Genomic DNA, 16,869 nt, shown 5'->3' on the forward strand with positions numbered 1-16,869 from the left:
TTCATTGTTAGTCTCTTTACCCCAAGCAGTATTTGTAAATGTCAGATCTTGCATGACAGCCGCTAGATGTCAGTGTCTCAGTCTTCAGGTGCTTCTCTTGTATAGGAAGTTAGGGGTGTAATGCTGACCCCAATTACTACTTTCTGACTATGTCCTTTTTAGGATGGCATTTGCTTATGTAACTCCTGTATTCCACAGATTCTATAGAAGTCATCTGAGATATAAAAGCAGTAGTATGCTCTTAATGCAGTTGATTTATCTACTTGTTCTACCCAAAACAAGTCACTTCTGTCCTGTAGGCTTTGGAGCATAAGTGTGTAACACCCCATGGCATCAACTGCCTCTGTCTAGCCAAAAGCAGTGAAATGCTTGCTACTGACACAATTATCTTTTAAAACTATATAGGTATAATATAACTGAGCAGAAATAGTTTAATCCATTGGTATATGATGTAACAAAATAGCCTCATAGCGCCGGAGCTTGCGAAACATTTGTACGTGCTGAGAACTCCTTCAAATCAACCTAACGATGCTTTCTCCTTTTGAGATAAGTGGAGCATAACGTATGTGGCTTGAGGTTTTTTGGTTTGTTAATCTGAGGAAGCAGGTGCTTAGAGTATTTAGTTCTTACATACGCACAATTGTTTGCCTCCCCTAAGCTTCATTCCTGTGAGGTCCTTTGTGGAAAACACCTTCCCTCAGAGGAAGGCTGGGCGAAATATTCTCAAGGTAGGAGTTGCTCCCTATCAGCCAGTGTAGTAGATCTTTTTCTTTCACTCTTCCCAGTCTCCTACTCACTTGAAACCACCTGTGCATTTTACATTCCCATAAACATGGATTGACAGCTTCAAGCTTGAATGATCATAAAAGTAAATGCAAATGATCAGCTTTCAAATGATGTTTTCTTTATGATTTCCAGTATTTGCAACTGTCTGCTGTTCCCCTTTACAGGGTACTCTGACTTTGCTTTTTAGCTCCTATAGCAGTAACACCTAGGCTGATTAATTTATAATCAAGATTTCTCTACCATTTATGAAGTTGTTCATTGCATACAGTATTAGTTCCTAGATAAACTGTATGTATTTTTTAAAGCTGTTGCCAAATTTTTTGGGTTTTCTTCCTGGAGCATTTGAAACTGAGCCATAGGATTTGTACTTGCCAATTCTAAATTTAAATGTAATTTATCATGTATGTCATGCCAAGAAGAGCAGACCCGCAGGCGTCCACTCATGCGATGCACCTGAGGGATTTGCTGCTGAGTAAGCTGTACGTGTGTGAATTTTGTGGCAATGGAAAAAGGAATAAAGGGACTTGGAACATTAAGGATTGAAGTCGGTCATGTGAGATGTCTGTATGGTTTTATCAGCTTTCTGCTTTGGAAGCCTTGTGAAGGGAAGCCTTGCGAAGACTGGGGAGGGGATTTTGTTTGTTTGTTTGTTTTCAGTTAATTTACTGGATTCGTGCATTATTATTCCATCAACCAGAAGAGTGCAAGGATGCAACTCATGATTTTCAGCAGTTATACTTAAAACAGATGTCTGTTTTGTTCGTCTGTGCCACCTTTAAGCTTTTAAGCAGCTCCAGTGTGCATCAGTAGTTTGTACAGGCAACGAGAGTTGTACCTGCAGGGAAAGTCTTGTGCACTCCTATGCACTGAGCTCTGTAGGAGAAGCAGCACGTTCAGAAGTCTGTGCGAAGACCCTCAGATGTATGTGTTCAACTGCCCTTAATTCTCACCTGAAAGGTTGAAGGAAGACAAAGCAAACGGCCCTCTCTGTGACACTGCGCTACGCTGGAGTGGCTGTCCTAGTGGTTGCCTTCCCTACCGAGCACAAGTATCGCAGCGGGTGAGCAGAGCAGTGGGACTATTGGTCTCCCTCCTGCAAACAGATGAGCCGAAGGTTTCACCAGCCGCTGGCTGCTTTGGTATCGTACGAGTCTGTCTTCCTTTGCCTGTAACAGCAAAAACTGCTGACGCAGATACTCGAACCATGGCACGATGCCTTCAATACCTTTCAAGCGTCAGCACCCAGCACCCAACACCAGCTTCCACCAGCTGATGCCAGCCCAGCACCTGGCACATCGAGAGGCACAGCCCTGCTGAAAAAGAGTTGTTTTGCAACCATGAGGTCTTTTTTTTTTTTTGAAAATACTCACCAAAGCATGTTTTCTGACCTTTGCATTATATACAGTGTGCCAAGTAGAATTAGGTGGGAATGGCACCTCTTAAACAGGGCTTTTTTCTTATGAACTGTTGGCAGAAGGGGCTGTGACTGCAGCCACCTCTCCGCCCACATGCACAAAATCCCATATTTCAGACACTGTGTGATGGCAGGCTTTCTGTCAAGAGGGTGAAGAAGAATGCAGTCCTTGCTGCAGCATTAAAGGAAAATTTTTCTCTCAAGGCAGTGGTGTGAAGTGGTATAAAAATGAGTCACCCCCCAACTATTAAGCAATTAAGGAAAGCCAGTCTGTTTTTTTCCTGGATCTCAATTCACGTGTTCTATAATTAGCATCATTCCTAAAGAAATGATCCTGGTGCCAGAGTGAAACCCTTCACTTCAGTGGTTGCAAAGTTGCAGCTCTGACAAGGGCTAGTGAATGGGTTCGAGGCTAGCGAGAAGCAGGAGGCAGAGCTGCTGAGAAGCCCTGTCTGGTATCAGCCATGCTTTGGGCACAGGTCTGCTTCCCTGGGATGGGTGAACTTGGAACCTGGAGCTTTTCCCTGCTGTGTTTGCTTGGCTGGCAGACTCACGGGTCAAGGGCTTGCAGCATAGTCTTTGCCTTAAAATGATGAAGGGCTTGTGGTCACAGCCACCTCAGCTCATGCTCCATTGACTGGCCCATTGCTTCGTAAAAGACAGCGGTGCCTGCGCAGACCTAGAGCCCTCTCCTGAGAGGTGGAAAGAACTGATTCACATCCCAGCAGGTAGAGGAGGTATCCGCTGGAACCAAGTTCCCCATAAGCTGAATGCAGGCTTTAATATTTAACATACAGTTTCCAGCGCAGTTGAGCTGAAATAACCGCATGTTGCCACAAACACGAAGGCTTTGCTCTGCACTGCCTTCCCGTGCCTTTTTTTTGTACTCTCCCCGTCTGAAAGCAGTCCTATGCATATTGGTGAGAGGACACCAAAGCTGCATTTTTATCTAATTTAAAATATACCAAACATTTTTTGCCAGCTCTACTATTTTTTTTCCCCTACAGTGAGTCTGTAGGATAAGTGAATACTTAACCATCTTAATGGAGTTTTTGTACTTCGGCTGCTTACATGCAAGTATATTTCACAAATAATTGTTTTTGGTTTTTTGGTTTTGGCAGGGGGAGTAGATATCAGCGTGCCTAACTTACCTCTGTTGAGAAAGTTCACAGTGTTTGGAAGTTAACACATGAAAAGGAGATAATATGCAATTTACAAGTTAAACAAATGCTTAATTCTTTGTTGCGTGTTCTGTTTAGTGGTGTTGGAAAGCTAGAACGTCTCTGAATTTTTCTCTGGGTTTTGATTCTAGCCTTATTTCTAATAGCCAAAGACCTTATTCCTAATTTGGGCTGTGTTAGAAGCAGTCGAGTGTGCATGCAAGAGGGTAAAGTCCATGGGAGGCAAAGGGGCAGTACAACTGCCAGCCACATATAAGAGGAAGAGATAAATGGAAAACTAAGAATAGCTTTGCCCATTTCCAGAAAGGAACCTTTCATCTGATAAGGCCCCTGTAGCTCTCTGCAGTGCCTCAGCAGGTGGTTTCTCCTACCCTTGGTTTGCAAGTTCAGCTTCCCAGAAATCACAATATTCTGTGGGAGTACCAAAGGGGGGGCCACACCAGGATGCACAGACCTGTAAATGAGGCGTCAGATTGGGAGCTACCACACTTCTGATGTGGCGTTTTTTTTTGGTAAAAATTGGCCGTAGTTTTCCATCTGAATGTTCTCTTTCAGACCCACGATGCTCATGGCAAGCCATCTCTGTGCTGTAGAGCTTGTGGCCCTGCATTGCCTCTCATCCCTATGTAGTGTCCCTGGTACCAAAGGCATAATTGCTATTTATTTTGTGCTTTTTCAGTTCACAGCTGTTCTTTCCTAGCAAAGAAGACACAGAATCACTGAATTGTAGGGGTTGGAAGGGACCTCAAGAGATCATCAGGTCCAACCCCCCCACCAAAGCAGGTTCCCTAGAGCAGGCTGCCCAGGGAGGCGTCCAGACGGGCCTTGAGTATCTCCAGAGAAGGAGACTCCACAACCTCCCTGAACACTCTGTGTCCTCTTCTTAAAACTCAGAGCCTCTGTTACCCAAGTCCTAATCTGTAAAACAAGAGTGTACTAACCAAGGCTACTTCCTCCACTTCTGCATCTTATTTCTTATAACGTAGAACAGGGATGGCAAGGCTTATCTTCCATCCAAGTGGTCAAAAACTGCATTAAAGTCCCTTGAGAAGTACAGTGGTATTCTTACTCATGTCAGATACCCAGACTGTGATTAACTGCTTATCATTCTGGGAGATAGCAGAGTGCATCCTCTACGCTGCTGGCCTTGTCCATCTGAACAGCAATCGGTACTGCATTCTGAAAAAGATAAAACAAAGATCTTTCCCAAGGTATCCTTTATCAAAATTGCAGTCAAGCCAACTGAAGTTAAGTCAAAGCTTTCTGTATATCTACGTGTTTATATTTACATTTGTATTTCTACCTCTAAAGTTTAGTAATTTGTGAATCCTTAGGGCAGCATGAGTAGCAACTCAGGGCCACAATGTGAGGCAGTTTCCATAGACCCCTTAAAGGAAGACCCTGAGCCTACGCAGAGACCTGTATTTGGGCAAAACATGTTCAGAAGGCTGCCAGATTGCAAAGCCTTTTCTTACAGTGCATGGCAGAAGTACAGGAAAAACTGCAGTAACAGAATGAAGCAGATAATTTCCCAAGTATCAGGTTTGGAAGGATGGTATTAATATAACTAAGTTCGTACTAAGTGTGATTTCTTCATATGTGAGCTTTCCTAGATTTACAGGATGCCATTTAAATATATCTTTCCAAATAGTTTCCTTTCAGAGTCCAAATGTGGGCTGCACCTAAGCTCTGTCCTAGGAAAAAGTCATTCTTTGCCAGGCAGAAAGAGATGTGGGACTGAAGCTGGCATCTTGCTGAGTGCTCATCAGGGTGCAGTGAATTGGCTAAACAAATTGGTATATGTGGAACAGAGCAAGAAGGTTGTTGATGAAATATTGCCATTGGAGATGTGCATTAGAAATGCGAGAGGTCTACTGTATTTTACTGGGTTTCTTGCCACCTAAGCCATCGTTCTTGTGTTTCCTGAGTTCAGAAACCTCTTTTATCCCAGGCTTTCAGCTTCTTGACCAGTCCCTGAAAGGGAGACTGACTCGAGCGTATCAGAAAAGTGGAGGGAAATGTATTAATTTGCAAGTTATTAAATAAATAAACACCCTTGTGAAGCCATCTGTTTTTCTGGGTGTAGAGTTACTTACACGGGGTAGGGCTAAGTATTTCCTGGCTTGCTTTGTGCTGGGCTGCAGAAACGATGTTTTTGCACTTCGCTTTGTGGGCATGCTCTCGCGGTTTCATTGAACAAAGCCCCTGCAAAATCCCTGGCTTATGAAATATTTCCTCTCCATTGGGTCCCAGACAAGAGATGGCATCTGCAGAGCCAGAAAAGGAAGCTCTTGCCTTATAGAGAGAGCTCCCGGGGTGACACAATGGCTGATATAAAGTGTCGGGGGAGCTGAGCCGAAGGCAAAGGAACAAAGGAAGATCCAGATTCAGTGGCTGCTTCAGGAAAAAGGGAAGCAAAAAGTGTCTCGGGGATGGATAAATTTAAGGCTGCGCTTGTACTGGCCGGGGTAGGGGATGCTCTTGGTTACCGAAATTTCTCCCGACAAGACAATGCTTTAGGTGCAAAAATCCAGCAGGAGCTGAAGGAAATCGGAGGGCTTGAGAACCTGGTGCTCTCTCCAGACAAATGGCCAGTAAGTGACAACACTCTCATGCACATGGCTACAGCAGAGGCTGTCATCACAGGTAGGTAAGACGGGACTCACAGCTGCAGTCTGGCAAGGAGCAAAGCTGTAGAGCTGCTGCTTTCCTTAAAACAAGCCTGAGTGCTGTGGAAGTCGGGAGAAAATGTGTCAGAAATGCTGCTGATGTGAATGATAATGCGTATTAGCTCATCTCCTCCACGAGCATAAACTTGTGGCCACCACACAAACAGGAATTTTGATTTCTTAAATGTGGATGGGCTCGCCCTGGACTTTGTCTAGGTTTATGAAGTTGGTTAAAGCTTAAAGACTTAAAATACTGCATGTCCGGCATAATAGCAAAAATATTAAATAGTTTGTGTGTACACTGCATATGTCAGGGAACGGAATAGCCACCAGAAATAAACCTGTCTGAAATTCTTCTATAAAAGATCTCCTAGAAGATATAATCTTATAAATTTTTCTATAACAGATTAGAGCTTTTCCAAGTGCACTTTGAATGTCCGTGTGCTCTCTGCTCCAGGCTGGAGTGGAGTCCCCTCAGTATCTCATCCAGGCTAGAATCTTGAGAGCCATCTCCTCTTTGCTGCCCTGCAGGCACAGGGTTGTGCCTGCAAAGCCAGAAAAGGAGCAAGCTGCTTTGTAGGGAGAGCTCTGTATCTTTAGTCCAAAAACATATTCTAAAATAAGATGTTTATAATAAAGTATATCAGAACAGAGAAAATTATTAATATATGTCTTCTAAAATCACAACAGTTTGAGAGAGAACATTTGTTTTTTCTTGAGGAAGTAGCAGTCTTTTGTAAGATGTCACGATATTTGTATCAACACCGTACCCACTGAGCTAAAACTGAGACCATCACGATTGTCATCAAAACTACATCAGAAGACAGCAGCTATTTTTTTATCTCCTCAAAATGAATCAACTTTTTTAATCTCTAGAAATATTCATGACTTCTCCTAACACAAGCAGCACTGGATAGCTAGCAAAAGTAATGCAATGTAGCTAAGTATTGCTGAAGTCAATGAGATTTCACTTGTGCCTCTGTTTCGCTGCTTTATCTCTGCCTGCTTCTAGTGTGCTCTAAATTTAGCGTGCAGAGATCAGTTGAAGAGTGTGTCGGGCACTTCGTGCTTGGCTATTAGCTAGCCAATGGTTTAAGGGGTAGCTAATACACTAAAGATAAGGGCAAGATGTCAGCCTATGAAGGAAAAAAGATGACTAACATATTTCTGAATATAGGCTATGATTAAATCCGTATCATATGTTTCTTGCTTATTGAACTCTCCAAAACCATAACTTACGGGTAGTCAAGTCACTCGGGCTATCTGTACAGTAATAAATCTTAAACACAACAGGAGCGCTGCCCTTCTTTAAAGAGAAAAATAAGGTCTCGCTATAATTCATATCAGCTGTGCTGATCCTGCGCTCTCGTTTCTTTGTTCTGATCAGACGGGCTTTAAAAAAGATGCTGGTGTGGGCTGGTGATAAAGCAACAAGAAGGAGAGGGAAATTTTAGTGAGAAACCTTCATTTCAGAGCAATGCTCGTGAGTGTGGGAAATCAAGTCCTTTCCTTTGCTTCCCAAAAGGGAGGCAGGACCCACCCACAAGAGCCCCAAAGCCAACAGAGTGATGCCCACGAAGGTAAAGGTGGCTCTGTGAGGCTGAAGCCAGCTGGCACTGGCCCCAAATCCACCCTGTGCACAGACGGAAAGTTTGATCTGAGAGCGAAGGACAGATGAAATATCTACCTGCGGGAGTCGTTTGTCCCGTGAGGGAGGAACAAAACCAGCACCACCAAAGGCAGGGGACCTACCCCCACCACAAGGAAAGCCTTTTCCTCTCTGATTAAACACAGATTTTAAGAAATGAGCACTCATGTCTAAAGAAGCCTGCCCCATTTGGCTGACGGCTGAGGCACCAGCTTGGCCCCACATGAGGGACCCGTGGTGGGCTCTGGCAGCTGGCAGTGCTGGACCAAGGGACCCTGATTTTGGGGACAGCACTTCTGTGGGTGCTGCCGAGCGGTAAATACTGCTCTTGGCTCATATCCGGATAAACTGACACCTGATTCCTAAATCTGGAAAGAGTCAGCAGCTTGAAACTATCCTGTTCCTCCAGGGCTGTAAGTAGGATGGCCACTGTAATCAATAGGGCATTTTTCTTGTGAAAGGAGGGGAATCTGGGTTTTACCCTGTGTCTTTTCTCCTCATCTCTCTGCATAGATGACACTTTAGAGTGGCTCTGGCTATGGGTCTCCAAACATAGTCTTAAATTAAACCTCTTCTGTGGATTTCAGGAAATCACCAATCTTTGACAAAACGCTAGAAGGTATTTTTAGAACTTCCCTTACCACGTCATTTGATCTGTAGGCAACCCAAGTGTTAGGAGGGGTTTCTTCGAGTACGCTGGAAACATATAGATGGTCAAATTGTGACAGCTTCCTCAGCTCCTGCTGCGTACAAAGCTGTAGGAGAAGTCAGTGGAGGCTTTTCCTCAGTAAGAACCAGGGGCAGGACTCTTCAGGCCCAACACCTGAAAAGCCCAACACGTGAAAAACTTACAAATGGGATCACTGATTTGCTTTTGTGTTTTATTATGCATATCTCATTAAAATATTTTGTGGCAATTTAAAAAATGTGGGGGGGAGCTTTGTTTTTAATGTGGATTCATGCCTGCAAATGAGCGCAGAGGTGCGGGCAGAGCCACCAAGGCAGCACGTCCCCAGGGGGTGAGACACCTTGGCGAGCACCGCACACCCCAAGGCGAGGTACAACCCCTGAGAAGCTCCTGTCGAGGAGAAGAACACCCCTGTCTTTTCAATTAAAGGAATTAAAAATGAAAAGGAAAGCAGGAAAATGTAAAAACGGAGAGACAAGAATATTTTCTCTCCAGCCTGCTCTCACGGATGGAAGAGTGTTTATAGCGTGGCACCAGAAATGTGACCCGATATACTGGAATTGGGGAGTAGGAACATTTATTAAAACCATAACTAGCTTTTTGCGGTTGTTTTCAGCACTCTCTCTCTCTTTTGTCTTTGTATGACAACCTTTTATTCCCGTTCTGCCCAGACTACTGGTGTCTGGAAGACCTGTACCGCGAGTTGGTGAAACGCTACGTGGACGCTGTTGACAAGCTCTCGGGGAGGCGGCCAGACCCCGCTACCATCGAAGGCTGCAGGGAACTGAAACCAGACAACTACCTTCTCGCTTGGCACACACCGTTCAACGAAAAGGGTACGGTACCGCTTCCCATTCAGAGATGCTGGCTTGTACAGTGCACGCTCTCAAGATTTGGGGTTATGGGGAAATTGTTTCCTTTCTCTCCCCGGCGTCAAAGGCTGCTACCCCTGAAACATTTCCATGTTCGCCTGGGGATGGCAAGAGGTCTGCCAGGAATTCCTGCTCTAGGGCACTATGTCCTCTCGTAAACGAGCCCTTCCCTGTTTAACATCTATTTAAAGAGACTCTATTCTTGGCTCACTGCCTTGGGGTCCAGGTCTTTGGCCTTGAGTTTAATGGTTATTTTAAGAAATATTTTCTGCCTTTTTTTTTCATTTAAATGTTTGTAGTTGTGGGTCTTTCCAGTCATATGTTACTTTTCTCCAGGAGGATGCAATGCTAACCCCTAATAGTCCTAGCACTGTCTCCCTCCCCATGACCCTTCCTTTCTTTTTGTGATTATTTCATTTTATGATAAATGGAATTTCTACTTCAAGCTAGATAACATGCATGCAGCTGCACCTAAGCAGTGCAATTAATCATGAAAGACTGCCACACGACGATGGCAGCTCACATAATATAGACGTTGCACCGTGTCAGAGTGGTGTGGTATCACTGTGGTATGTATCGGCACCACCCAACGGCATTGCACGTTGATGCAACACCGTGACAAAAACACGGTGGCACCACGCCATGGCTATTTCTGGGTCTCTGCAGTCAGTTTTCTTTGATACAAAAAGCATCACCCACTCAGCCCCCGCCCCTACAACAGCTGCTGGGAGGGGAAGGATCCTCTCCACGTGTACCCTGCCCACCCCATCATTCGCCGGGCAGATCTGAGAAAGGGCCCCGCTGGCAGTCATCATGTGTTTTCTGACTGACCGTGAGTAAAATTCAGTCAAAATAATCATAGGAGCTGCTGCTGGCCCTGAGCAGCTCTCAGCACTGTCAGGAGTGGAGCACGGCTGCTCCCCAGCCTGTTGCAGTGCTGGAGCCACATCTCCTCTTTTAGCCTTCCTCCTCCCCAGCCTTTTATAGCTGAAGATTTGTTCTTGGGATACTCTGGGCTAGAAGTGTGTGAAATAAATTCCTTCAGACCTGGCAGCTAAAATGCACTATCTGCATCTGGTCCAAAAAATGCCATCCTGAACATCTTATGTGGCTTTTTTTTTTCACTCTGAGAACAAAAATACCGGTCACCTGGGTTGGAGATGCTCAGCCTACCATGGGGCCTGACACTGCTATGGACACAACTTTTAAAATGACTTTCCACAAACTTCCTCTTGAGGAAAAAAAAAAAAAAATCATGTTCAATGTCTAACAGTGAGGTGGTATTTTGGATGGGCTGGAACCCACAAGCTGCTTTATTACGATCATTCTAGCCATCTCACTTCTAGCAAAAATTCATGTGCTAGCCCTCATGGAACAGTGAAACTGTACCTTAAGTAATTTCAAATTGCTTATATGAAGCTCCTCTGCTCAAATTTATGTGGGTATAGCCAGCACATTGAGCTCCTAAGTTAAATTGCCCTGTGTGTTTCTTTGCCACCTGCTCTCAGGTTCATTAACACAATCATGCAGCGGTACCCAAACTATGTTAAAGGCTGATGGGGTTCCTGTGACTACCAGAAAAATTGTCCTAGGCTGTCCAACACCTTCCATTTTAAGAGCTCATATCCAAATTATGTCATTGATAAGCTCTAGGCTGAAAGGAGTGTTTGCTTCTTATTGTTAGTATTTGTTTAAATTTTTGATACAGATGAGTCTGCTCTTTCTGAGAAGTGGTCAAAATGCTTTGTTTCATTACTAAAAACTTGAATTGTTCAGAAGAGAATCTCTGATGGTTGAGAGCAAAACCAGAAATCTGAATAAGGCCAGAAATGTGCCTTTGGAGCCACTGCAAAAGTCAATTTAAAAGCCAGCTTGACTCTACCTGTATCAAATGTATTTCAGGCTGAGCATGCAGCATCCAAGCATGACTTTATGTGCAGCTACTGAAGCCAGCTGCTCTAGTGGTGCTTATGAACAGTGTCTTTTGATGATGGTATGCAATGGTGGTAAGCGCAAGTTAAATGCGGGATGGTGGGGAGCAAAAATGAAGAGAAGGATAAGCTGTAGAAGGACAGGAAGTAAAAGTAGTCAGGCTCTAAGTTTTCATGCAGAACAGCCTGTAGTCACAAAAGAGGCATCCTCTTCAGAGCTCAGTAGCCATTAAGCTGATCTGCATTATTATATAGAGTTGGAAAAAAAAAAAAGGAATTCCGTAATAATAGAAAATAATGTAGTGCATGAATGAAGATGATATAGCGTTTTCATAGAAACATAACACAGCTTTTGTAGAGAGAAGTCACACCTCAGAAATTTGTGAGAAAGTTCATGAAATAGCCAAGAAACTGGGGAACAAAGGAGACACTGTAAAGACAGTGTTTGAATTTCCAAAAGACATTCGACAAGATCCCTCACCAAAGTGACCAAGTCACCAAGTGACAAGGCAATAAGTTGCTAAGAATGATGGAAAGGCTCTCATAAGCATAGATAACTGGTTAAAAGACAGTAAACAAAGAGCAGGAGATTGCAGTCTGTCTTCTCCCGAGAGAAAGAGGCAGCTGTGTTGGCCCCATGCTGTTCAACACGTCCACAAACTATCTGAAAAAAACAAGTACATAGTTGGTCAGCAAAGTCTGCTGTCAAAAATAATAAAGTGCAGAGCTGTAGAAGATCCTCACAGCGATGAATAACTGTGATGCAATAGCAGAACTAAATGCAGTGTAGGTAAATGAAAAGTCATATGCATGGGAAAAAAAATATCCTAATTTTATATACATGGTTGCAGTTGCTGAGCTAACTGTAACCATTCAGGAAAGGGATCGTGGAGCTATAATAGTTCTATAAGAACATCACTTCAGTGCTCAATAAGAGCCGAAAAATTAATATACTATTAGAAATGACTAGGAAGGAAACAGAGAACAAAGCACTAAACACACTGGCACCACTATATAGCTCCTGTTTCTTGATTACTATATGTAATCTGGTCCCTCCCTCCCTACAAAGGGATGTAAGAGAACTAGAAAGGACATGAGGAAGGATGACTGGGTTAGTCAAAAACAGCTTCCAAAGACACTAATGTCTGAAGTAGATCTGCAAAATCATAGACAGGTTGGAGAATGTTAATACAGGTAGAGAAAACTCACGTCTCCTCCAGTACAGGAACTAGGTACCTCAGATGAAAACAAGTCATGAGTTCAAAGCAAGTAAAAGGACTTCATGCAGCACCTAATTAAGCTGCACAACTGTTTTCTATGGGAACATGCAGATGATACAGTTCCGGTGGGTTCAAAAAACAGCTGCGCAAATTCACCCAAGGAAAATCCTTCCAGGGTTACCAAGCAGAAAGATGAAGAAACAGCTGCCTGCTGGATCACGACAGGAAATTGTCAACACTATAGTTAGTACAAAGGGGCAGTGTCATTATACTTTCCTTTTACCCCTTCTTAAATATCCTCTCCATTGGCCACTGTCAGAGTTAGGTTGACCTTTGGTCTGACTGTGGAGAACAGTCCTTATGTTCTCACAGGTATATCTCACCCCTGGTAGGCACTAATCTTGCTGTCCCTTGCTTCATTGATTCACATGGTATCGATACACTGGACTTAATAGCTACTAATCACAGGAAACCCTTCCTAGGCTTAATGTTATTCCAAGTGATGGATTTTTTTTTTGTTGACAAGTTTGCTTGTTTAATTCTGAAAAATGTTTCAATACAGCTTTCTAACAGAGAGGAACACAACGAAGTTGCAAAGGCAACCACCTTCAGACCCCCAGTCTGTAGTGCATCCTTCTCTTTGAATACACTGCAATTTTCTTTAATTTGTAGCTCTGGTGTAGCACAACACCCGTACCTTTTAGATAACCAGCATGGATTATGTCCCTTGGAGGAACTGGAACTGAGTAGTGGATAAGACACCTTTCAAACAAGAATCATAGAATTATAGAATATCTTGTGTCGAAAGGGACCCACAAGGATCATCAAACCCAACTCCTGGCTCCACACAGGACCACCCAAAAATCAGACCCTATGTCTGAGAGTGTCGTCCAAACACTTCTTGAACTCTGGCAGACTCAGGGCCTTGACCACTGCCCTGGGCAGCCTGTCCCAGTGCCCGACCACCCTCTGGGTGCAGAACCTTTCCCTCACACCCAGCCTGACCCTCCCCTGTCCCAGCTCCATGCCGTTCCCTCGGGTCCTGTCGCTGTCCCCAGAGAGCAGAGCTCAGCGCCTGCCCCTCCGCTCCCCTCGTGAGGGAGCTGCAGGCCGCCATGAGGCCTCCCCTCGGCCTGCTCTGCTCGGGGCTGAACAAGCCAAGGGACCTCAGCTGCTCCTCATACATCTTCCCCTCTAGACCCTTCACCATCTTAGTTGTCATCCTTTGGACACTCTTGAATGGTTTTATGTCTTTCTTATACTGTGGTGCCCAGTACTACACCCAGTACTTGAGGTGAGGCCTCCCAGCACAGAGCAGAGCAGGCTAATCACCTCCTTTGACCAGCTAGCAGTGCCGTGCCTGATGCACCCATGGGTACGGTTTGCCCTTTTAGCTGCCAGGGCACACTGCAGGCTCATGTTCAACTTGCCATTGACCAGAACCCTCAGATCCCTTTTTGTGGGGCTGCTCTCCAGCCTCTTGTTCCACTGTTTGTAAATATACCCAGGGTTGCCTTGCCCAGGTGCAGAATTCAGCACTTGCTCTTGTTAAATGTCATACCATTAGTGGTTGTCCAGCCCTCTAATTTGTCAAGATCTCTCTGCAATGCCTCTTCACCCTCAAGGGAAAGAATGCCGTTTGCAGCACAGGTGTCCACCAGGAGCAATGGCCAGCAATGGTGTGCTGGAGAGGATCTCTCACTATAATCATGATGGCTCAGAAGGGATGAGGAAGAAAGGTCTGAGACTGCAGAGAATAAAATAGTATTTGGGAAACTCCTTTCATGTAATATTTATTTGATATTTGACCGTTTTAGACTGTTAAGGTTAAAGAGGTGGCAGAGTTACTGCACTCAAAAATTTTCACATTGAACTCTCAGGAGGATAGGAAGAAATGTCTTCATCTAACCTTGTTAGATCACTTAACCAGGGTGTCCACTCAGGATAGGTCCTCTCTGGGAAGAAAACAAGCCCTCTCTAGAGAGTAAGTAAGACTCTAGTTAGTGTGTATTTCATTTGGAGATGCCAATGGGCGGCTTGTGTTAACGTTTCAGTTTGTATCAGGCAAGTACTTTTGCATCAGATCTTTCCGCAACCCCCGCTATCGCACTTTGATCATGCTCATGATCTTGGAGCACCCGAGATGGAGTCCCTTGGGATGAAACTAAAGGGAGCACAGTGCTCTAGAAGAGCCCCTGGAGCTCCACAGCCACAGCAAGCAGAGCCTGGGGAGCAGCCGAGGGCTCCTCTGGAGGTAGGTGTCCAAAGCATTGACCCTAGCTCCTTGGCATCTGCTGCTTCACTCTGACCTGTGAATTCCTCCTCCTCTGCCATTATACTGGCTAACAGAGGCAACCTTTCTCCCTGCTGCCTGTCTGGGAAAGACAGGAAGAGTGTGCTCCTAATGTAAGTTCCACAGATGCTAAAATTAGGTGGCATAAATATTCCCCCTTATCTTGCAGGGGCCAAGCAGAGAAACACTGATTGCTCTCAGCTCTACCCAAGGTCACTGGGAAGTGTGACTGAGCAAAGGCAGTGCTGAAAAAATCCTAAGTACTTTGAAAAATCGTACCCTATCCATCTCAGAATGAGTCCCTGCAATGAGTATATGCTTTTTTTGGGCATTGGCTTACCAGCTGTGAAGGGGAGATAATCACCTCACTTGTGCCTAGGGAAGATAAGCTCATTAAAACTTCTGTGGGATCCTGATATTACTGTGATGAGTACTGCAGAGAAACTCGTTAGTAAATTTAACTCTCCATTCAATGAGGAGTTTAAAATACGAACACCTGGAATCATGCACTCTGTGCTGAGGATTTAAAGAAATACTGAATTATCTACTCAATAAATAATGTCTGTACTGCATGAGACAGAAATTTCCAACAAGTGCAGGCTGTACCATGATGAGTGTGCGCAAAAGCACAGACTTCAGGTTGAACAGGAAACCTCAGTTCTGCCTTCTAACTTTGGAGGATTTGTCTTTGGACTCTTTAATTTCTTTTTCTGACACATTATTTTTGTAATTAATAGAGAATTTTTTGAACTATCTGTGGGGCTCTCTAGGATGAAACATGCAACAAAACTGTAAGATCAGCTGTGATACCCATAGAAAGGGTTTTAGTAATGTGCTTTCAAAAGGAAGACTACTAAAATAAGGGCATAGTAAAAGTGTACCTGTTTTACAGACTGCTGCTTCCAGTCCTGGCATGTGGAACGAGAAAAAAAGAGGTGTCAGTTGAGGATGAGTAAAGATGACATGAGAGTGTGAATAAAAAACGTACTGGTAACAGGCTAGCATGCTGCTCTTTGGTACCTGCTATGCTCTTCATAGAACCTGAGAATACTGGAATATACTGGTAAAATACATTGTAATGTAGTAGTATTGGAATAAATTTGTAATATCAGAATGGTTGTGTGTAGGCAAAATTCCTTGCATGAAACTTTCAAAACATGTAACTTGCTTTGCATGCTGTTTTCCCGCTTCTTAGGGAGCTCCCACACAAGTGCTGAAATAATAAAATGTACTTGCTTCAGATTTTATCAACATATTTATGTATCATCCATCTCCTTTTAAATGCTTACCATTGTTGTTTTACTATAGGCTCTGGATTTGGAGCATCTACAAAAGCCATGTGCTTAGGGATGAGATACTGGAAACCAGAAAGGCTCGAGTCACTTATTGAAGTGAGCATTGAGTGTGGACGAATGACTCATAACCACCCTACAGGTAATGTCGACGGGCATATCATTTCTGTGAAGCTTTTCTCTTCCATGAGTACTAACACAGCTCCTGTAAATCCACTTGTAGCTTTTGCTTTGCAGGCTCCAAGGCTTTCATATGAATTTGCTTGGATAGTATATGTATGTATATACCACTTGTACAATCATTGAATCATAGAATATCCCGAGTTGGAAGGGACTCCTTGAGTCCAACTCCAAGTCCTACATACAAGCTTATGTATGTGATTGTATATTATACAAACAGAAACCACAGCATAGGAGTATTCCTTCCTAAAATGCCAGTAACTAAACACAACCTGTCTCATCCAAAGCATATTCATGTCACTCGCTCTGATCAAATTTTAGGATTCATGTACAACCATATGACTCACTGTTATCATGCGAGTTTATGGTTCAGGGGATAATAATATTTTTCTGTTGAAAGGTCTTGTCACATCCAATCACCGCAGGTAAAGGTAGAAAGCCAAAAAATTCTAACTCCACACATTTTAGGACACAATATGATTTATTATCTAAACAAAACAAAAGTAATTACATTTAATGTTGCTCTGAATATTCAAGTCTGTCATTCTGATAGTTTTATGCTATGTAAGCATGTATTCATTCTGTCTGCTTTAGACAGCATTAAATAAAACCATAATGAAGGGTGACATGTTCAACATGCTCACTGCTCTGAAGTAGTCAGAACATCCAGCAGGATGGCACAAAATTAGAGGAAA

At 43.8% G+C, this 16,869-nt stretch overlaps 1 protein-coding gene across 4 annotated transcripts in view; it reads left to right on the forward strand.

Moving 5' to 3' along the window:
• Positions 1 to 5,495: 5,495 nt before the first annotated feature.
• ADPRHL1 (ADP-ribosylhydrolase like 1) overlaps positions 5,496 to 16,869 on the forward strand; it is a 40,020-nt gene continuing 28,646 nt past the window's right edge. The window contains exons 1-3 of one of the 4 annotated variants that reach the window (XM_066990505.1): positions 5,496 to 6,027; positions 9,058 to 9,222; positions 16,011 to 16,136. In XM_066990505.1, coding sequence (XP_066846606.1) covers positions 5,814 to 6,027; positions 9,058 to 9,222; positions 16,011 to 16,136 — 505 coding nt within the window. In that variant the 5' untranslated portion in view covers positions 5,496 to 5,813. The remainder of the gene's footprint in view (positions 6,028 to 9,057; positions 9,223 to 16,010; positions 16,137 to 16,869) is intronic. The other 3 variants (XM_066990506.1, XM_066990507.1, XM_013197421.3) reach the window with 3 other exon arrangements.

Source organism: Anser cygnoides, chromosome 1 (assembly GCF_040182565.1).
Source record: "Anser cygnoides isolate HZ-2024a breed goose chromosome 1, Taihu_goose_T2T_genome, whole genome shotgun sequence".
NCBI classification, from domain to species: domain Eukaryota; kingdom Metazoa; phylum Chordata; class Aves; order Anseriformes; family Anatidae; genus Anser; species Anser cygnoides.